This window comes from Apus apus, chromosome 1 (genome assembly GCF_020740795.1).
Source record: "Apus apus isolate bApuApu2 chromosome 1, bApuApu2.pri.cur, whole genome shotgun sequence".
Lineage (NCBI taxonomy): Eukaryota > Metazoa > Chordata > Aves > Apodiformes > Apodidae > Apus > Apus apus.
The window spans coordinates 180,345,566-180,368,291 of record NC_067282.1 but is presented as its reverse complement, the minus strand read 5'-3'; the positions used below and the strand labels follow the sequence as shown (position 1 = coordinate 180,368,291).

The 22,726-nt window shown below is 39.8% G+C and overlaps 1 protein-coding gene across 6 annotated transcripts in view; it reads right to left on the bottom strand.

The window, feature by feature from the left end:
- The window catches only part of ST7 (suppression of tumorigenicity 7), a 149,001-nt gene that overhangs the window by 63,178 nt on the left and 63,097 nt on the right, over positions 1 to 22,726 (bottom strand). For 5 of the 6 annotated variants that reach the window (XM_051619526.1, XM_051619501.1, XM_051619516.1 and 2 more), the window contains one exon: positions 5,212 to 5,294. The exons of the other annotated variant lie outside the window; for it this stretch is intronic. In XM_051619526.1, coding sequence (XP_051475486.1) covers positions 5,212 to 5,294 — 83 coding nt within the window. Of the gene's footprint in view, positions 1 to 5,211; positions 5,295 to 22,726 lie in introns of those variants that run through there. 6 annotated transcript variants of the gene reach the window in all.

The following is a 22,726-nucleotide window of genomic DNA, read 5'->3' as shown; positions in this document are numbered from 1 at the left end:
GGTCTGTGCCAACTCTCCCAGGCAATAACTGGAGGAAAAACTTCTTTACAGTGAGGGTGACAGGGCACTGGAACAGGCTGCCCAGGGAGGTTGTGGAGTCTCCTTCTCTGGAGATATTCAAGACCTGCCTGGATGCAGTCCTGAGTTATGTGCTCTAGGCAATCCTGCTTTAGCAGGGGAGTTGGACTAGATGATCTCTAGAGGTCCCTTCCAACTCCGACAATTCTGTGATTCCTTGATTCTATCATTTTCTAGGGATTTCACAGCCCTGGGGTGGTTTCCAATAGACAGGATGGAAAAGATGATTCTGTTTTGAGGTGCAACGGTGTTTATCCATACGGATGTGACTATACAATGTCACTTGCCTTCGGGCAAAGCAAGCCCCTGGTCTGTTTTATTTTGCTGTTAGTGATAGCCAGTGACTCAAATAGATCTTGCAGTCCTGCCCAGCTTGGTTCTAGGAAACAGTACACTTCTGACCATGCTCTTAAGTGTCTCAGTCTTGAAGGTTATGTAGCCCCATTCTTTCTGGGTTAAATACACCTGTTTAGCATCCTCTTAGACTCTGCTCCTCGTGACCAAACCGTACGTGTCTTATCTCAAGGAGTCAGGATGACAAGATACATGCAATGCTAACAAGCAGCTTATTCAAAATAAACAGCTATTTACTTACACTTCATCTACCTCTGGAAATACAGAAATGGGAACAAAAATAATATACTGCCTGGACTAAGTATAGCACTACTCTCAACACTGGGTAGAACCCAGCTACTTATGGTACACTTCTTTTTTCTGTGGGCTGGGTGATAGCCTGCCTTCCTACAGACCCTTCCTCTCTCATCTGCTCCTTGGCAAGTGTTTTCAGTTTCTTAGGAACTCCTTACTAGGATTCTGCCCTCCCTGACCTGTCAACCACTGCTGAGCAGAGCAGAAACTTCAAACAATTGCTACGTATCTCTTTTCAGCTGCCAAAGGTTGTTCCTGCACAATTGTCAGACTTCCCTGGAGTCTGGGAACACCCAAAACTCAGTAACCTTTCTGCCCCTCTGCAGCAAACTACACAAAGGTAATGAAACAAGCAACAGAAGAAATAATATCTAAAGAAAATAAGAGAGGTACCTTCTGTGTTATTCAGGTTCTCTTTCAGACTTCCTGTGCCAGCACCATTGGCTACAAAAGGCTGGAACTCTCACATAATACACACATATGCGGGTAGTAGCAAACAGCCCAGCTGCTCCATGCTAGCCAATGTGTAGACTCAGCCCTCATGCTCTAGCTCTGTACACTGGCTTACTTATTCTTATCTCTGAAAAACTTGGTATTTGTTCATTGCAGAATGTTTCTCATTGTGTAGCAGTCATCTCTTTATTATTGTCCCAAGCTCTGAGTTAAAGCAAGAAGGTATTCTTGGTGGAGATTCAAGACTGGGGTGCACTTCTGCCTGTGCTTTGTTGGAACTGACACTGCATCAGTTTTCAGTACAAATGCCACCCACATTTGCTAATCAGCTTTCACTCCGGTGATAACTCTATGTTAAATATGTGGCCTTATTTAGAAATCTTGGTGGCATTTACATAGTTCCAGTTCACAGCATTTACTGGACGTCAGTTTCATGACAGTTTTATTACCCTACCTGTGGAAAACCTTAGTCTCTTAGACATTGACTACAATACAGCTCATTGTATTCTGTGAGACAGAATCCTGGTTTTTTACTGGATTAAAAGTAACTGTGGTGGAACCAAGCTTCCAATACAGTATTTCTAATGCAACTTGAGACTTAATTTGATTCCTATTTTTGATGCCTAAAATAGTGCTGGGATGAATTAAATATATGCTAAATTGTTCATTTTAAACTATGTGCTGTACTCAAGAAATTATTAAGGAGAATGCTTGAGACAGAAAACTCTTTTCTGTACACTTCTGAGTTATCCAGAAAAGAAAAAAGGTCTGAAATCCTTGCTCCGTTTAAGTCACATTGCAAGGCCAGAATTTTACCTAAAGAATGAAAACAAAGAGACGAAACAAGACAGGAGACTGGTGTTTTGCAAAGGAGGCACATAGCATGCAACTGCACAAAGCTGAACTGTGCAGAGTCACTGTTTCATGACCCAAACATGAAAGAGGAAAAGCATTTGCTTTTCCATCAGTTACTGCACTTCTGAAATGATGGAATTTTCCATCATTTCATAACCTGCAGTGCTGTGATTTCTCCTTCTGATTAGGAATTGCAGCCAACTGATAATGGAAAGAAATCTGCCAGACCATATGGTGGAAAATTCCAAGGAATATTAGTACATCTAGTCTGAAAAATACCCCAGCAATGTAGATTAGACAAGAGAATGTTTATTTTATAAAATAGTTTCACTTAATACCATTAGCAGGACCAAGAATCCTTTGGAACTGCAGATGGTGTTTAGTGTGACAGGTAAGTGGGTAGTAATGCAGGCAATTCAGCATGTTACAGGGCCATTGGTAAACAGAAAGATTATTAAGAAATAATTAATCTGGAGCACAACTGAGCTGGTAACTAGCTAGCACTACCTCACTAGAACTTACACAGCTCTATTTCCTGATGCATAGTCTGTCTAATTTGCAGTTTCTTCTTTCCATGACCATGCCCTGCTGAGTTCGTTTTCCATCATCCAATTTACCGACCACATGCTCTTCTCAGCATTGACACCAGTCCCTTCAATCTAGAGTTCCTGGTTGTTACCTGCTGGGCCTAAATATCTTTTACACATTTAGGATGGTGACATGAACAGCAGACAGCAGAAGAGAAGGTTGACACATAGGGCTTTTGTCTTTCAGTCCATACCTACACCGCCACCACCCTGCTGTTTCTTCACCTTGCTCGTAATGGACTTTGTCATACAGCATTTAGTAAACTTATTCAGTTAAGGCTCACTCAAGTCTAATCTCTTCTTGGAAAGCTTCTATTGGTGCCCTTTTCCCCCTTCTTCATATCAGCTTTGAATACTGCTTGCCACTTCCTTCTTTTACTTTCCATCAAAATAGAGAACTTAGAAATTTATTGCTCACAAGATGATTGAGCTCATTCACCAGAAATTGTCTTCATGACTACAGTACTAACTGTACCTACATTTGCAATCATACTCTGCACAGAATTTAGTTACAGATAATTTCATCTCTCTTTAGGGTTTCTGTTCCTGTTTGATTCTGTCACATATTTCTACAGGGCACAAGCTGTCTTTTTCTTGCCACTGCCTCCCACTGCCTCCACCACTCTCCAAAAACAAATATGGAACTGTGCTTGTGGAACCCATGTTATTCCTCTCATTTCTTCTCATCTTGGCAGTGGGGCCTGGCCTTTTGAATGTTTCTTCTTTCTGAGTGAGAGTACTAAATGTAAAGTTCAGTATTTTCCTCCCATGCATTTCAGTGAGTTGTGCTGAACTGAATCCAAGTCTTACAGGTCTGGCTCCTGTTCATATTCTGAAAGATCTGCTGATGTCCCTGGAGCTCCATCCTTTGCTTTGGGACTCAATCCATACAAGGATGATGAAAGCCCAAGATGCAGTCATTAAGTAATTGCCATCTGCTACAAGGAAACACCAGAACAAGGCACAGCAGCAGTGCACCTGATGCTTTATACTTGAGATCATCTAAATTATGAGAGCATCAGAGACATTCAGGAGTCAAGGATGTAATTTCTTTGTCTATGTCAGCTACAGGCAAAGTGGAAGCAAGAGGTGTGGATTTCCCACTCCAAACTGATACAGTTTAGTTAGGATCCTAGTTACTTTCTTATTTCTCTGAGGTCAGTAGATTTGAGGTGATGTGAACCAGCCCCTAGCCATGACTGCCTCTTCCCACTTCAACTGCAGTAATTACACTCTTAAAATTGGTCTCATTGGTCTCCCAATTACACACCTAGTTTGGTATGGTGAGGGAGGGTCTGCAACTTGTTTTTATACAAAGGAACTAAAACTGACTAACAAACAAGAGACTAAAAGACTTCTCCTTCCCCAGAGGAGTAGAAGCTCTCCATACTATCCAGTGATAGGACATGTGGGAATGGTTCAAAACTGTGCCAGGGGAGGCTTAGACTGGACATTAGAAAGTATTTCTTTACCAAGAGGTTGGTCAAACACTGGAACAGGCTTTGTAGAGGTGGTCAATGCTCCAAGCCCAAGCCTGTCAGTGTGTTAAGAGGCACCTGGACAATGTCCTTAATAATATGCTTTAACCTGGTCAGCCCTGAGTTTGGCCAGGCAGTTGGACTAACTTATTGTTGTAGGTCCCTTCCAACTGATACTCATTTGTGTATATAAAAAGTCAATTCTCAGCAGTGAGGAAACAGAACAACCCAATATGTACACAATGTCCTAAGTACATCATGCAGATTCTTAGATTTTTTCCCTCCACTTGTTTCTATGAAGACATGAATAAAATCCAGTGCAAACGCTCTGCTTTGGACTCCTGCATTGTGATGGCATTATGATGCAATCCACTGCATCAATCTGCACAACAAAGCTCTTGGGGATTACATATGGGAGGAGGGTTTTTTAAATGGCTTAAATATACTCTTGAAACCTTTATATGAATAGGCAGATATATATTGAGAAAGGTTTTAAAAGTGAAGATCTGAAATTATTATCCCTTGGAATATTTGCACTAGAACTGGGTTCATTTCTAATACTCTGCCCGTGTTTCTCTAGTAAGTCCTGCTGTAACTTTCTAAAAGGACCTTGCTAAGCTGAGACAGTTGGTTCCTCTCCTTTTTACCAGTCTTTTCATTTCTGTAGTACTAGTTGATGGAAACACTTTTTATTAATTACTATATGGTTGTTAGTGGGACACATTGTCCTTCAAGACTTTTTTTCTTTAAAGACACAGCACTGGAACATTCTCCCTCTTTTTTTTTTTTTTTTTTTTTGTTTGGGTTTTTTTTTGGGTGGTTGGTTTTGTTTGTTGTTTTGTTTGTTTGTTTGGGGTTTTTCGTGTGTGTGGTTTTGGGTTCTTTTTGGTTGGTCATTTGTTGTTTGTTTGGTTGTTGTTTTGTTTTGCTGTTTGTTGTTTTGTTCCCACAGAAAAAGATTTACAAATAAAGAAATACAAATTGTATGTACCACAGAAATGTAAGTTTAAGGAAAAAACAAAAATGTACCTATTAATCTGGATAAATCCTGAAATCACATTCTGGATAATGAAACAAATTTGTAAGGTGATATTAATATATCTAGTACTTACCAAAATAAGTCCCGAGATTAATGAGGAAGTTCCTGTCAGGGCAACATAGAACTTGGGGGTTAATGTGTTCAAAAACATACTCACTGAAAAAGAAAAGAGAGGCAACCATGAGTACAAGAGCAGGACATATTCTCCATGTGTCCCCTCCTCCTCCCAACTGCTTTCCAACAGTTATTACTTTAATTCTGATTAAAAAGGCAGTTTAAAAAACATCCTGTTCCATCTGCCTAACATGTGATAAAGCAGAGCATTAGACTGCCACATGCGGAATTTTTTTTTTCACAAAAGAGTCAATCACAAGGCATTGGAAAATAGCTGGGCACACATGTGGGTCTTTCCTATTCCAGTCAGCACTCCACTGACATCATGTTCAGGATTCCCCATGAAGAAGACATTTTGTTATCTTCCTTTGCTAGTCTCCTGCAGTTAGAAATCTTAGGGGTTGATCTCAATGTCCTGCATTCAACGTCTCAATTTCCTGTATGATCTTGGTGAAACTATCTGGACAAATTTTTAAAAGTCTTTTACTTCTCATTACCTTGGTTCCTCATTTATAAAGTATGGAATAATAGCATTTCCCTAAGTCATTCCATTCCATTAAAGTTGATGAACCACTCATTATAACAACAGTGAATAAATGCATAAAACACATTAGGAAAACACCTAACAGGCTTTCTGATAATTAGGGGTGAAAATCGTGATAGCTGCCTAGATTTTCTGGGGTCGAGGGCAGAAACAAAGCCAAACAAGCTGCAAGGAATGCAATTCCATCTGTATAGGCTTCTGGAAATTGAGAGCTTTTCTAGAGTCTTCTATTTTGGAAGCTGCTGAGAGAATCACCAGGTATTTGTGCTCAGCCCCCCCCAGAAAATCCCTATGGCCTTAAGAAAATAAAATAATCTTTTATAGGTTTTGGAAAATTCTACAGAAGCTACTAGAGAGAACTGGAGCTCTTCTAACTAAATTCTACATATTTAAAGACAACTGTCAACTTCCCATCACCTCCATCTTCCACAAATGAAAATTCTCTATTAAACTACATGGAGTGTTAGAATGTCTTCTGTCAAAAAACCTACTGGTCTCATCCTCAACCAGTGTCAAAGCATTTATCATACATATATACATATATGTATATACACACATATATATTTGTATATATACATGCATCCATGACTGAAGAGGGAACTGACAATACCTAGCAGGTAAATTTAAAAGGCTTGTAGCAGACAACTAAGCAGTCATTTAAAAATGCTGACAAAAAACTTGGATACATAGGTGGGAGGCTCGCATTTAATTCTGTTCCCTTTAGAAATTACAAATACTGAAATTAAATAATACAGAATAATGTTTCTAAAAAGACAATAACAGCAGGATGTAAATCATCAAACATAGGATTGATTTTCCATGGCGAGTAAAACAGAAAATTGTTCTCCAGAAACACATCACTAAAAGAGTTTGAAACCCTGCAATTCAATTGCTTTGTTTGGGTTTTGGCTGCTTATTTTCTACATTATTTTTCTTGAAAAAGCCATAAACTGCTAAAATGGAAGTGTCATTTTCTGCTCCACTGGAGTGGCATTAAGCACCAAGCTGATATAATAAAGAACTAGTTTGGTGTTTTTTAATTGCATTGTACATATTCTTTCACAAATGAGTTGGATACCAGATTCTCAGCGTGCATCAGACTAACATTCCCAGTTCTACTGTGTGCAGCACAGCCACGCTGATTGCTGCTGGCTCTGGCTCAACGGTTGGGATTTTCTCACATCTTTTTCCTGTTCCCATTCTTTTTTTATTCTTTTTTTTATGGCTAATACAAGTTGACTTTGAAATAGTAGTCCCTGCTTTCTCCAGTACCTGCTAAAAAGAAAGAGGAATGGAGAGACTGAAATAGCTTTGGCTTCTACACACCACCCATGAGTCCTTTAGAGGAAATATTCCTAATTCTGGAATGCAAATGTAAACTAGAGACATCATCAAACTGTGTCACTGGGGAAATTTCAGCCTGCCAGTGAAATTACTTCCTCTGCTAAGGTCAGGATATTCCTAAGGGACAATATGCTATCATGGGATATAGATATCCATGTCCCCTATGTAGCACAGTGCTGCTGTAGAGCCAACAATAAAACAAAGAGCCAGGCAGCCAGAGACTTTGCAGAGGTGCTTTCTCTCCCATTCCTTCACTATAGGTTCACAGCTTATGGAATGCTGGAATTTATCCTACTAAACTGGAAAAATTTTCCCATTACCTTGGGGAAAATTTATTTCCAAAGTTGTGAAGCCACGTAAGCATCCTGTGTTTTAGAAGCTTCCACACTGGATATCCACAATAGGATATTCAGTGAATAAAGATACAGTCTATTTGCTTTAAATTCCTATTGCCTGTTTCACTAAGAAATGCTGCAAAGAGAACAAAGTTTCTTAAGCAGTGATGAGATAGTCACAATTACTGACTGCCATCCATAAAATTAGCTTTGGGAAATGCATACCTATGTGGAAGAGCACTCTCAAAAATGAGCTCCATGGATCTCATCAGTGGAGTAGAATGAATGAGGCTCTTAAGAAATGCTCTTAGCAATCTTTTAGAAGCAACGTACACTGATTTGTAGACAAATCAGATCTGCATAGAGGTAGGTTTTTATTTGTCATTTGCACCAGTGTTACTTCTTCCTTCTTTGCTTGCCTGTATTCTGGTGCTCCTTTGTGCTCTTTACTATGGACTTCTATAAATTTTCACTTTTACAGCTTAGTCATGGGAACAGGCAGGGTGAACAGGTACAATGCTGCATGTTCTTAGGTAGTATTAGACAGAATTCCAGGTAACTGGCATAAGTCAGTTGATTTGCTGCAGTTGTGCTCAACTTCCTGAGCTGCTTATCCAGACTTTATTCCCTAATCCTTTTGCCATTCTTCTACCCACTCATTAAATATAAGAAGCTTCTGTTCCATTATGCAAATATCAACTTCTGTCAATTATTAACTACCCTCTCAGTCCCTTTGCCTCCATAAATATTATTAACTAAAGCAAACATTTTCTAATAAGAAACATATCTCCACAACAGTAAAACTAAGCACGACAGGCTCTGTTGTCAGATTATTTTTATTCTGGAGTCAATGAGAATTCAGTTATTGTTTAAATTGAAATTACCTCAAGGCCCAGTTCTCATAATAGTAATCCCAAAAGCAAAAATCACCTCACTTTTGGATTATCTGATATGTATCACTGTCCAAAAAGGAGCATTTCTTTACAGTCAGCATTGTAACACTGAAGAAATCACTATCATATCCAATGTCTATATCCTTTAGTGGACTCAGGTTTCTTGCAGTATGTTGCAGTAAATTGGAGCCATTGGATAATGCTAAATGTCCATCTGTCTAAGTCTGGAGAACACTATTTTTCTTCTCTATTTCTATTTGATGAAATTGCAGGAATGAGGATCAGAGAGAGATTTCTGAGAAATTAGAGTTGAATGATACCAGCAGATTACTGCAGAATAAAGAAGCCACCCAGAATCACCAGTGATGGTACTGTATGTCCTTTCTTCTGAACTCATAACAGGCCACCGTATGCCTAATTATTTCTGTTCACAAGGGGAAGATTGTGCAGCTATTCAGCCTGGAGTATCATCTCTTGTTTGTAACTTGGTAGGGCTTAAAAAGAGTGGCATGTAATGAGTAGAGAAGGAAATTTGCCTAATGTTCCTACAGTGCCAACTCATTTGAAATTACTGCTAAATCCCAATTATTTCCACAGGCTTTTCATGATAAATGATTTATATTAGGTGTGTTAGTAGAGATGATGAAGTACAGTACAGCCTGTTTGTTTTGGTGTGTTTTTTTTTAAAAAAAAAACCTGCATGACCTATACATGCTGTCTAAACAAGCTGAGCATGTCTGCTTATGAGGGGCTCCTGGCCTTACAAACACTCAACCTCCGCTTTCTTCCCTTGAAACCATGCTTGAGTCATAAGGCTATTTACATTTCCAAAGGTGCCTATGCTACACTGGTAAATCATTCCATAATATTGTGTATTATCTGGGAAAGGAATGTTATATTTCATTGTTAAGTGTGCATGCTCACAAAAATAAATTTAAATCAAATTCAATACATGGCAGACAAGCTTAAAAAAGCACACAAGTCATATTTAATTTTCCCTGTTCAGGCTAATCAAAAGAGGCAGTTGAAATGTTCTTGAAAGCTGATGCTGTTTCATTTGTTATTCATTGCCAATATTTGTGTGGGAATGAATAAGAGGAAAATCCAGATATTTTTCAAGTGACAAAATCCTCAACTCATGTAAAATGTATCGCTCAAGGTGTTAAAACACTGTGTTACTTTACAAATTTATTGAAGGACTTGAATTATTCAGATTTTAAGCATGTGAGGAACCACAGTAGGAGGGAAACACTTGGGTTAAACTGCTCCAACTATCACAGTGCTGCCCTGTCAGTTAACATGAGATTATTAGGGGAGGGAGCACTGTGAACTATCTTCTACTCATGTATGAGCACCTACTAAAATGACAGCTCCATTACCTACTTCTGAATGTAAGGCTATGCGGCTACTACGCACAAATGCATACAAGGTGCAAATGCATATAAAGGTACAAATAAAAATTTAATGGTAATATTACATAAGTAATATATACAAACAGATCAAGCAAAGGCAGGACTGCAGCATTTATGGGATTTCTAAGAGGAAAAAATTCCCCAGACAGAATGTTATCTTAAAATATGGATAAAAATATACCAATAATTTAGTATAAAAAAAAATATGTGCTGCAGACCCAGAATTAAAGATCAAGTATAAACAATACAAATATACTGAAATACACATGAAGGCATAGCTCTTTTTGTGCCAGTACCTCTACAGTCCTAAGTGATACAAGGTTTCTGGGTTCAGTACTAACTTTTATATGGATGAATAGCCAGAAAACACAGAAAAGCTTATAGACATGGGACTCTTCTTGTGCATTACTGTTCTTTTAAGTCCTCATGGCTACAGTATCTGTGTCACTAAGAAATTTTGCCGCACTTCTGTCTCCACCCTCCATAATGTTTGCTTGGTATGCAGACTAATGTGAGTCCTTATGACACCAGTGTCAAGAGCCCAAATCCTTCAGACAGGTGACAAGGTAAGACACCTATTACTGAGGAACTTTATTTGACACAAGCAGTTCAGCTTCTTTTCACTGCAATCACCCATTCAAGCCACTCTTCAAACATGGTGCAGAGGATGTGGCACTCTCTGGTTTATTTCACAGGGACCTCAGCATGATTAATGCAGCCTCCTGATTCAAAGCTGTTGCAATAGTGAAGAACCGTGTCAGCAAAGAGGGCAAAATAAAGTTCATTAAACTCCTTTTAATAAACGTATAAACTTTCCCTCTCTGAATACAAGTGCTATATGCTCTTGACTTTTATTGAACTGTTTATACATAACCTTTTTGAACCATCAAACCAGACCTTGTAAGAATGTTAACAATCCACTTTTGGGAAAACATGTAAGAGTCAGGCTGAATTATGCATTACATACGATGATGGCCTCCAGCTCAATATAAAAGCAAACCCCACCAGATTTAAAGCTAACACCAAGTATGAGAATTATTATTTTTTTTTTACCATTTACCAGGGTTTTCCCTGGGAAGCTACCAAGATATTTTTAACTTCCTCAGACTTGTTGAAGAAATAACTAAAGAACTAAGCATACAAAAGTTTAAGAATGCTGCAAAGCAAGTTTCACTTTTACCAAAGTTGTTGCAAATTCTATGCAACTTCATTCTATAATGCCTTTTGTCTAGATCTGTTTTCAAAACTTGAAAAAATTTCTTATTCAGGAACAAACACATGGCCATTCCAGACAGAAACAGCCGGTGTCTCTGTACTGTGCACAAGGAAATCCAGATGCCCACTCACTTTGTTCAACCACCTACTCTCGTCCTAAAGGCCTGAGGCTGAATGACAGTCACATTCAGATGTCTGGAGCCTAAACTAATGGCCAGTAAGTCATCTGTTGTCCTCAGCAAATGCTGGATCAGAGCTCAGGTAACAGAAAATGATGATGTGCCAAAAGCTACCTATTACTTTAGACAAATAATGAACTCTGATTAACTACAGACTTGTGCATAATCAAAGTCGTGCCCTTACAAACACTTCTGATTAGTGAAATAAAACTTTCTGAAGACCACCACTCTCTTTCTTCCATGTTTTCACATCTTACATATCAGCATTTCCTTTCAACAGAATACCTTCACGACAAGTAATGGAGTGAGTAGAGATTGTTTGTTCTGGAGAGAAGCTGGGTATCTGAAGTGCATCTATACCAACACACGCAGCACAGCAACAATCAAGGGGAGCTGGAAGCCGTGATGCAGCAGGGAATCTATGACATGGTGGCTATCAGTATAGGAAGGACATTGAGGTGCTGGAGTGGGTGCACAGAAGGGCAACTAGGCTGATTAGGGGTCTGGAGAACAGGTCTTATGAGAAGAGGCTGAGGGAGCTGGGGCTTCAGCCTGAAGAAGAGGAGGCTGAGAGGAGACCTCATTGCTCTCTACAGCTACCTGAAAGGAGACTGTAGTGAGGTGGATGTTGGCTTCTTCTCCCTGGTGACCAGCGATAGGACAAGAGGAAATGAGGTCATGTTGCACCAGGGGAGGTTCAGATTGGATATTAGGTAAAATTTCTTCACAGAAAGAGTGGTGAGGCATTGGAACAGGCTGCCCAGGGAGGTGGTGGAGGCATCGTCCCTGGAGGTGTTAAAAAAAATGGGTAGATGTTGTGTTTCAGGAGATAGTTTAGTGGTTGGGGGCTGTAAAGCAGATGGTTGGACTCGATGATCTTAAAGATCTTTTCCAACTTTGATGATTCTGTGATTCTATGATCATGGGAGAGGCTTTGAGTCACAAAGCACAGCCCAAATTGAAGAAAGAGCAGAAGGCAATAGTACAGTTCCAGTTCCAGGTAAAAAACACTCTTATGTCATTTATTTATATCGAAAAATGAAGAATCCTGAAGGTTGCAGATGACAGCAATAACATTTTCACCCTTTGTGACCCAGTGGGACACTAAGCAAATTATTTCTTTCCAGCACAGAAAACTGAAACAAATCTTAGTAAACTCAGTCCATCGTTTCCCAACCAATCCTGCCTGAAGATTTCTAACAAATTCAATTTGATAATTCTTCTCAACAATTTAACACATTAAATATCTTAAAGTCAAAGTGACACAAAAATCAATGCTGGCTTCCTTTTCAACACCAGGTCTATCTTCATGTCATACTGTCCAAAAGTTAGCAGACTGGTCGAAATTCTGGCTTAGTCCTAGCAGGAATTAGTCTGTGCTGGTTCTGGAGCCTTTGGGACTTTCAGGCATATACTGTGTCCTTCAGAGTGCACTAACCATTCAGCCTCTTAGACATTAAGATTGCTCATGCCCAGTGAGAACAATATACAGGGAAACATAACTGATAGAGACAAGAGCCAACACAGAAACAAATATAATACAGAGATGGGTTAAAAGTAAAAAATGGAATGGTGACAAAAATTAACACATGCAGAAAGATGATGGAGACAAGAAAAGCACATGCAAAAAAAGATGCACTAGAAATGACACATAACATGAATGTAAATAAAGACTGCTTTCATTTTGGCAAAAGATGGTTTGTATCTTTCAGTATCTTTCTCCAGGAGAAATAAGACTGCCAACATTAACAGCTTTGACCATTTAGGAAGAGATACTGTCAGAAAGTTACTCCTTAGTATCAAATACACCCCAAAGCCCGGTCTCACAAACTAAGTCACTTAATACAAGATGCTACAAAAATTCCCATCCCCAACTGTTATTTTCCCTGAATGTCCTACTAAGGCCAGCTGCTACACTTTCCCCCAGGAGCAGACAAGCTGGACACACAGGAACAGGATGCACTATACCCACTCCAAGAAAAACATTCTCTTCTTGTGAATTTAAATAATAAAACCAACTTAGGATAGCCAGGCTCAAGCACAGTATTTTGCCATTCCATTGGTCTGAGATCACGAACTCTCTATCTTGTGGACTTGAGGAGAAAAAAAGTATGGAGCGAAAAAGGATAAACTTTGCCCCATGAAATCAGCTATTATAATGCAAATTCACTGTCACAAAGTTGTCCCTGCCAAAAGACAGGGACGTTTCCTTTCACAATGCAGTGGTGACACAAGTTAATTACGCAGCTACTGTTAATTGCAGCATGCTGCATGAACACCAAGATTTGACAATATACTGGCAGCAAAAACCTCGTTTAAAAAAAACAACACAAAACAACACAAAAAAGCCCCAAAACCCCGCCTCAAAAAAACCCACCTCAAAAAAACCCCAGAGCATTTCCATTTAAAGAAAATGAAGGAGAAAACTTTACCTGGGACTTTACAGCCCTTAGCAATCAGGGACTGAACTACTGTACATTTCTTTTTGATCATCACAGCATCTTAATGCTAAAAGCAGACTCGGGTATTAATAATGTACAAGTGGAAGGGAGGAACTGGGCCAAATAAGGATGAGGCATGAAGGATGAGGAATGACATATTGAGCAGAGATATTAATATTTGGATTTTTAGAGATGTGGATGTGTAAAATCAGGCTGTTGATTGGTTCTTAGGCAAATTCTCTTGCAACATTTTCAGTCTCAATTCTTCCAACATCAGCTTGCTCGCAGATTGATTTGGAACACTGTCATTATATGTCTCCCCTGCAGATTTTAAAGTTTCAAGAAATGTATGAGTCCTTCTCTTAATTTTTACTTCAGTGTTGCACTGCAGGAGGAAGTGCTCAGATTCATAATGGGGATTTTCCTGTGCAATACGACAAGCTGTCTTTGTAGACAGAACCACTCCAGATATTGGAGAAGGCACCTGCACAGCCAGCTTGTGGTTTCCTTTTCTAATCACACATATATCAGCATGTGTGTGTACATCAATAATTTCCTCAACACAAAAGCAGGGGAAATCCTGATGTGATGCTACAGTCAAATGAAGATGCATTCCCTGATGGTCTCTCATGTGACTGCAGAATATCACCATGTGTAGACATCTTTGACCTTCTTCTAGATACACACTTGTAAAAGAAAGCAGGAGTATACTGAGCTCTTCAGAATACAGCTGTTTCACAGTTTATTAGGTAGATCATTTTAAGACTTTTAAGTCTTCAATTTAAGGCACACAGCAATTGAGCTCTAGTGAAAATCAAGAGCATTTTATTTCATTGCAAAATGTACCTAAGCACTGCAACAAAATGACCTTATTTTCCACTCTTTACCCCAAAGTGTTCAAACAAATTCATATTTTAAAATTATTCTTAACATCAACTAATTGTTCAAGTAACTGAACTGATAAGGCTTTATCCAGTCTGGAAGGCACTGTTTGTGAAGGCAAACCTACCTGTTACCTTAACTGTCGCTTATTCTGAGGCATTACACAGATTATGTGGTTCAGCCTTTCAAAGCTGTATTAAAACACAAGCCAATTACTAAACCTCATTATCCAGAGTCATTTAAGACAATTAATGGCTTCTGTTCCAAGTGCCAGATCAGCACAGTTCTTTCAAAGGAATGGGGTGAGTTTTGCACTCTTTTTTCATGCAGCACTCAGGGAGGTAACAGCTTCATTAAATCTTTTTTTATTTTGGTTCATTAGCTGTCTAAAGAACACCCTAAACTAAAAGTTTGCCACAGTGATTAATTCCAATGCCACAGATAACAAAGGCTAATCTACTCTAGAGAGACAAATCATGCAAAGAGCTTTAACCAACAACTCCTGGCATTCCACAAAAGAGAAAATATGCCACGGGTTCCCATTATCCTGGAATCTCTGTCTGAGGAAGCATTCCCATACTAAGACAAAATGAGGTACATGGACAAAGCACCCTCGGTTGCCCTGCACCCTCCTTCTGTGCCTCCTTTTGTTCTAGGTGGGATTTGATGTGAGCACTAAAACTACAGATATGAGCAGTGCTACATCTTCCATCCTTGCTTGTGTGTTGCATTCACAGGCATAAAAATATGAGGATCCTCATGTTTCGTGCATCAAAAAAAATCTTCTATGGAATGAAAAATATTCAGAAAATATGGCTGAAATTTCCATCTTGACTAAAATCATGACTATTTTTTCACATACAATTTTTTTAATTTTTTTTTTTTTTTTTTTTAAATTCTGGAGACATAATTATATTCCAGACATTTCTGTTCTAACCTTGATAACCTCACTCTATATAGCACATCTATTTTGAGAGTCTCTAAGATGCTGGTCCCTTTCCATACAAGAAATTAAAAGGTGCTTCTTGGAACAGAGGTGACTGGAAAACATTTTCATAAATAGAGCCGGCAACCTCATGAAAACTCCCTGGAGGTCTGCAATAGCTGGTATCGTTACCCTGTCATTGAAAGCTCATCTGTGCTTCCAACTTACAATATCTATAGGGTCTTCATGCCTTTTTTCTCCTATGAGAAATTTCTACCCATTATAAATTTCCATATGAGGCTGGGATTTTTTTTCCAGAAATTGATGGTCTGGGTGGCCCAAAAAGAAAGGAAAACCCAGTTTTCCATTGAGTGTGATTCATTATTTATATGTATCTAGTAATCAACTTTCTCCTTCAAAGCATTCTTAAAGCTGAGTGACTCACATGGCTATTGTACCAAATGGAAAAGAATGACAAGTTAAGCAGAAAACTTTTACCTCTTTGCCTCTATTTTGGGATATTTCAAAGAAAGCACAGCAGCAGATTTGACAAATGCTGTATAATTTCCATTGTCTACCAGTCTCTTGGGGCACCCAAAACTTATTGAAATGGAAAAGGCTCTGTGGTAACTCCACAGACAGAACTGAAATCTGCATTCAGGACCTGACTGATGAGGAGAAACCTTGCAGGAAAATTTTGCATCATAAATATTTTAATTAGAGTGAGCTCCAGGGAAAGAACTCCCAAACAAATGCATGGCAAAGGGAGCACTGGAGGCTGAGGGAGCACCCCTCTCACATGGCCTTGTAGATGTTCAGTATAAAGTTAGACTTTTCAAACATGATCTTCTTGTGGCCAGGGTGCTCTTCCTGCCCCTACATGCAGGTGAGTCTCTCCCCAGTGTGATTTCCTCCAAGAGTCTTGTGTGCCTGCTACACAAAACTGACTGTCCATAGTTTTAAAGCTTGTTTTGTTTCATTTCATAAGAAGACAAATACAATGCTACTTAGACTACCTCATCAACATTAAAAATAATTATTTTATTGATTTGGCCTTTGATGCAATCCCAGAAGAAAAGGCAGTGCAAGACACTTACTATTCTTCTTACTGAATACTTGATGGTTTTAACTTGAAACATGAGCCACGGCTGACTTGGCTGAAAGCAACCGTGAAATAGCATTCTGTCCAATAATGTCTTCATTAATTTTCCTTTCTTCTGTTTAAAATTACTGAATCATTTCAGAGGAGGGTCTCCTCATGAAGGTAGGAGGGTCCACAGCAGGAGAGGGGCAGGACCCACAGACAGAACTTGGCAGGGCTGCGTTAGCACCTTGCAGAACTGTTACTCAAACCTGCCACAGCAGTCAGGCTGCTCAGAAACACCACACAAATACACCAACCCCAGCATTCTGTGTTACCCACCAGCTACTGTCAGGTCTTGTTTCCTCTAAAGCCAAACAATGAGGAGATAGAAGTGAAAAATGCAAGACCAAATTAGCCAAACAATGCACACCTGATTAAAGGAGAAGCTTGCATGAGAAACAACACCAGCACTGGACTTAACCATAACCTGTCTTCTCAACCCTGTTGTTGATGCAGTCAGATACTCTATTTGTTCTAACTTCAAAGTGGAGTTTGTTTTTTTTATTTATTCAAATTAAAACCTGTGTTTGGAACCTCCTCGTTTAGATCCACTCTGACACCTGTGAAAGTAAATACTCATTTACCTGTCTGAATTATCCAGGTGGATATCAGATAGCTGAAGGATGCACTCCAGATTTGAGTAAATAACTCTAGGGAAATACTCTGCATGTCAAGCTGTATCAACCTCTAGCTGGATTACAGATACTACAATGCAGAAAGCAGCTTAAAAAGAGCTATGTCTTGGTTTTCCACTGTTTTTTTGTGCACTGCCCAGTATCAAGACACTGAGCTAGAAAAAGAGCGTGTCAGAAGCGTGGCTGGTCGGCAACACTGCCCTTCCTTTCCACTGCATCATGTGCATTTGGGTCTCAAAACATAGGCAGGTAATGGCTTAAGATCCTCTTTGCATGTTCCCTCCCTTGACTCTGACTTGAGGTATGGGAACTCCCAAGTTCCTCAAAGATCAGAACAAGATGGCTCAAATTGAATGTTTGCAATTAGAAAACAGTTTTGAAAGTTTGGTCAGGCAAGCAGTGAGTCACTGAGGTGAGGAACTCAGCTTTCCCAAGGGTTGGTAAGACCAGAGCGCTGAGCAAACCCAGTGACAGTGTCCTGTACTCATTTCTGAACAAGACTGAATGCTACTTCACCACTGCACCTGGTGACCAGAGAAGACCATGCTGCAAAAACAGCCTGTCAAAATGCTGTGATTTTCTTGCATCTGCTTTTTCCTCTTCTGTTCACGTTAGTGTATCTAGAACTAGTAAACATGGCTGTATTATCCTCATATACTAGTGGTTAATTATAATAATTACCACACTGTGATTTTTTTGTGATTCTTTAAGCTGACCTACTCAAATCACCCTGGAAAAACTGTCTCTGAAGCTAAATTTTTAAGCTTTCTCTTAATGCACTAGCACAATTTTCCAATTTTTTTTTTCACAGGGGGGATGCCAGCAAAAAACTTCAACAACCAGGGGATCTCACATCCACAACCAGGTTTCCCTATACATGTGGTTAGGAACTAGCTTCCCGTCCTGCCCTTGAGGAAGAGAAATAGGAAATCTGCAAGTGTGGGGCACATGGAGCTGATCCCCCTCTGAACACATGCATCTAAATGAGCAACTGCTTCCACAGAAAAATCCAGAAGAAAACTTTGAGAATGGCAGAATACCAAAATCAATACAGTGATACATTCAAAGTGGGCCCTGGTACAGAAAGCTCAAAGAGGAAATGCAAAATTATTGTAGGAGACTACTTAACTTAATGCTTTTCAAAGTGCCACTTGGCTCAGAAACAGAGAGATTGGGAACTTGCTAAGTGTGTTTAAGTGCTTGGAATTGTGGCATTTAAATGACCAACAAAACCTTAATGCTCATTATTCAAAGCACAAAATACCACTGAGAGAAAGGCAGCTGACTTTCTGGCTAGAAGTGTCCATTAGGGATAAATAATACCACAGCAACACGGAGTTTGCAATAAAGTTTGGCTTCTGCTCCCAGCTTCATGGCTGACTTGTCTGCAAGTCTCTCCATGCAGTGTTTTGGGGCTTGGGTTCCCTACCTGTGCTTTAGGAGGAGACCTAAGTAACATTTTGTGTGCAGAAGCAGCAGAGATCTTTGCATTCATTTATAAGCTCCCCTGTTGGTTTCTTCAATTACATGTAGTACCTCCCAAATACATCAGCAAAGTGAATTGTTCTGGCCCTCCCTAAGGGCTGTTTCTGGTACTATCATACTCCCAACCCAAAAAAGCCATTACAGGAAACAGTGGATTATTTCCAAATAAAGGTATTTCATGTAGTGCTTTCCAGCAGACCTGATCTCGATCCAGCCAGTCCCAGGACAGCACGACAGTCAAAGCTGTGGTAGTCCATGTAGAAGACTTGCCTGCTCTCATTATATAAAGGGGTTGGAAGATGAAGGAGACCATGAGAGGGTATGTAAAGGGGATTGGAACAAAAAACTAACATGGCTTCGCAGCCTTAAAATCTCCCTGCAGCAGAAAACGTGAAGGCTACATACAACCTACTGTGCTGGATTTGGGTGCCCCTGTATTTGACAACCATCTCCATATTTTCTTTTTTACTTCTTATAAAGAAAATAGCTCCCCATAGGTTTCCCTGAGCTTCAGCAACATTAGCACTATTAAGGAATGGGTCCCTTGAAGAGCTCTTTTTCATACAAATGCAATTAAAATTTCACTTGGTGAAGAGCTGCCACTGTGCAGAAAGATCCCAAACTTTGAAAACATGAAACATCATTAACCAGGGGAATTAAGGAAAACCATCTGGGCTTGTTAAGACGTTGCTGACTGAAGGGAACAGCACAATGCCCAAATACGTGCTGCAGCTCGCCAGAAAAGCCAAGCCCAGAGCTGATACTGGCCGAAGAAGCCAAAGTCAGGAGCTGCCAATAGGCCTCTGAGCTCGAAACATTAACAAGAAATGATACCAAGTTATAGCTGTATTATAAAAGGTGTTTGGCTGACATGCAGTAGGGCAATATTTATTTCTGCATGAATGCATTCATAAAGAAATATTGCATTAACTGTTTCCCAAAAGCATTCAGTATTTTACCAGTGAAGCATAACACTAAAAAAAAAGTTAACTGTTTTTCAGAGCTCAGATTTTTTTGCCCATTAACAAGTCCTTTGCCCTGAAGTAATTTAATTTTTAGATTAAATTAATAAATCCAGTCTTCTTTTACTTGAGAGTTATGAACATGGCTTTTTGGGAAAAAATGCACCTCTTGAACTGGAAATGTTATAATAGTTTTGTAGACTTCTCCAAAGTGGTGGTTTTCTTTGCTGAGAAGCAAGACTCCTGAGGAAACTACTCCAGGTTTGTTGCTCGTGAAGTACACTCATAATTTGGCTAATTAACTAAATGCCACAGAGTCATTATCTTTTCCCTAAAGGTGGTGGTTTGGGTTTTTGGTTTTGTTTTGTTTTTTGGTTGGTTGGGTTTTTTTTTATTGTTTGTTTTTTGTTGTCTTTTTGTTTGGCTTTTTTTGTTTGTTTGTTGGTTGGTTTTGTTTGGTTTTGTTGTTGTTGTTGTTTTGGTGGGTTTTTTGTGGAGTTGTTTTTTTTTTCCTGTTTTGTTTTGTTGCTGTTTTTTTTTTTTTATGTAGGAGTTTTCCCAAGTTGATTTAATACTGCCAAAGAGGTAAATCCTTCAGAGATTAGTTAGTCTCAAACTAGGGCTAGAAATCTGTGAGGCCAATGACTTGTGGTGTGCTTTGCTGCCATTTTCATTATGTTGCTCTTTCTAGTTTTCAAAACCAAGGAAACATGTAGGATTAGTGTTATGCTTGATTGCTCCTATGAGGTGAAGCAGAAAAGGAAGGCAAGAGAACATTGTTTAGAAAAACAAAGCTCTCTTTGCTCCATCAGTCAGTCCCACTGCTGTCAATACTCTTCAGCTGCAAGAAAATTCCAACCGCATTGACATATATCAGGAGAGCTGAAGTGCCACAAAATGCCACAGACATTTTTCCCATAGTGAAATTTTGGGAAATGGAGGCGAACACTATAGAAGAAGCAATGCTAGATGAGCATCACTGAGGCAAAATTACAAGTAAACGTGTAGCAAAGAAAATCAAAGGAATAATTAAAGCAAACCCTTCTGAGTTACTGCGTGCTCTCTGGGTGTTTGAAAACAAGCCCCTGAGGAGGGGCATCTTCACTGAAGTGGCCCAGGCTGTTCTCAGGGAAAACCTCCCTAGTGTGCAGAGCACACAGATAGCAAGCAGAGCAGCTTGCCTTCAGCTGTGCTGCAAGGAGGAAACAATTTTTATCCTGCAGTTTCACACTTACTTCATATTGAACCAAGCAATTTCTGCCAAATCTACCAATAAGATCAAATAAGCAGACAAAAGAAAGAAAAATCAAGAAATAAAAATTTTAAAAGCTTGGCTTTCTCTATTGACAGTCATTAATTGTATCATTTTAATTCTGTGTAGACACCTGCTGCTTTCTCTGTTTTGCTTTGAGCAGACAAGAAATTTTTTCACCACAGTTATACTCCCTTTCTTTGAAATGTTTATCACCAGAAGCACTCCACAGAGCTGACAGAGAAAGCATAGAGGCTGTGCTAGCAGATGGGCTCATTAAGATTTTTCACTTGAGGCGAGCATCACTAGAAACCAAAGTGCTTTCCATACATCAGATTAGCTGAGGTGGGTTCAAAAGACTGAATTGTTTGTTCCTCGACCTCTTCAGGGCACACCTGCACTTTGTAATTTCATTTCCCTTGCACACCAGCTTCCAGCTCACAAGGCCATTTCTAATCTGTTTCCTGCTGCTGTAGCCATAAAGCCTCTTCTTGCCTTTATTTCTGTGATGTGCATCCACTTGCTTGTATCCATTGCAGCTTCTTCCTCTTCAACTTGTAAATTATTCATTCTGGCTGTCATCTGGCTCAATTTAGTTTCAGTTTGCAATGTCATTCGAGAAAAGCAAAGCAGATATATCCTCCTCTCCTATCCCATCTGCACGCTTTGGGAATGGCCTCAGAAAGAAGGAACCAGAGCGCATAAACTTTTGTTTCTGTCTTTTCTGTCAGGAAATTGTAACAGCACTGATTTCTGAAGAGTTCACCATAAGTTGCCACTTTTCATTATACAACCTAATCATATGATAAACAAAGATGGGCCAAATACAAAATGAATGCTGATGGACAAAAACTCTAGTCAAAGTCCCCACTGACACAGAATAAATTTATTTATTTTTCCTTACTAAATCATTTTGCAAAGCTTTGCCTAAAATCAGACTTCCCATGTAATTCAGCTGAAAAAGCAGGGAAAAAATTCCAAAAAAGTGGTTGATGAACAATGATTGAAGGTTGATGACTTGAAGGACAAGTGGGAATGACCAGGAAGTAGTTACTCATTCTGTCTAAAGGAAGAACAAAACAGTTTCTTTAACCTTGAAGAAAATTAAACCTGTTAAAGAAAATTGTAACACTGCCACAGCTCTGTAGCATGAATGAAGTCTGTGACTGATTTCTGTACTGTGGGGTGAAGGCGCAGGGGCTCGTGGAGGGCTCCCTGTCCATGAGGATAACCCAGGGAGGCAGTGGGGCTCTCCCTTTCACTCTGGGGCAGCACTGCCTCTGTAAGACTGAACCCTGCTTTGAAAGGGAGTCCTGACAAGTTGAAATCAGAAACTGTAAAATTTGCCACATGCTACCTGCCAAGCCCAGGCGAGGGACAATGCAGGCCCTCCTTGGACAAGGTCCTTTACCAGGAGTGATGCTGCCCAGGGGGGCACAGCCAGCGGCAGGAGCAGTGTAGGGGGGCCTGGCCTAGTGGTGATGGGTTACGGTGCCCTGGCCCCCAACCCCTGTGGACCCAGAAATACAAGCTAACCTTCTGTTTACCTTCACTTCTCCCCATATGTTTTAAAAGGCAAGTGTCTCATTTTTGCCTACTCTTCCTAGATTTTCCAAATGTTAATTAAATTCCTGCGGGTACTTCCCTTTTCTTACCCCACCCGGACAGGCTCACTATCAGGGAATCAGACAGCCATGGTGTTCCTTCCTCCCTTAGAAAGCAGAACTAAGAAAGAGGTTAAAACCAGTTCAGTGCCAATGGGCTCAAGGTATAACTCTGCTCCCTTCTCAGGTGCTGCACAGCATCTTGACCCAGGCACAGCACCC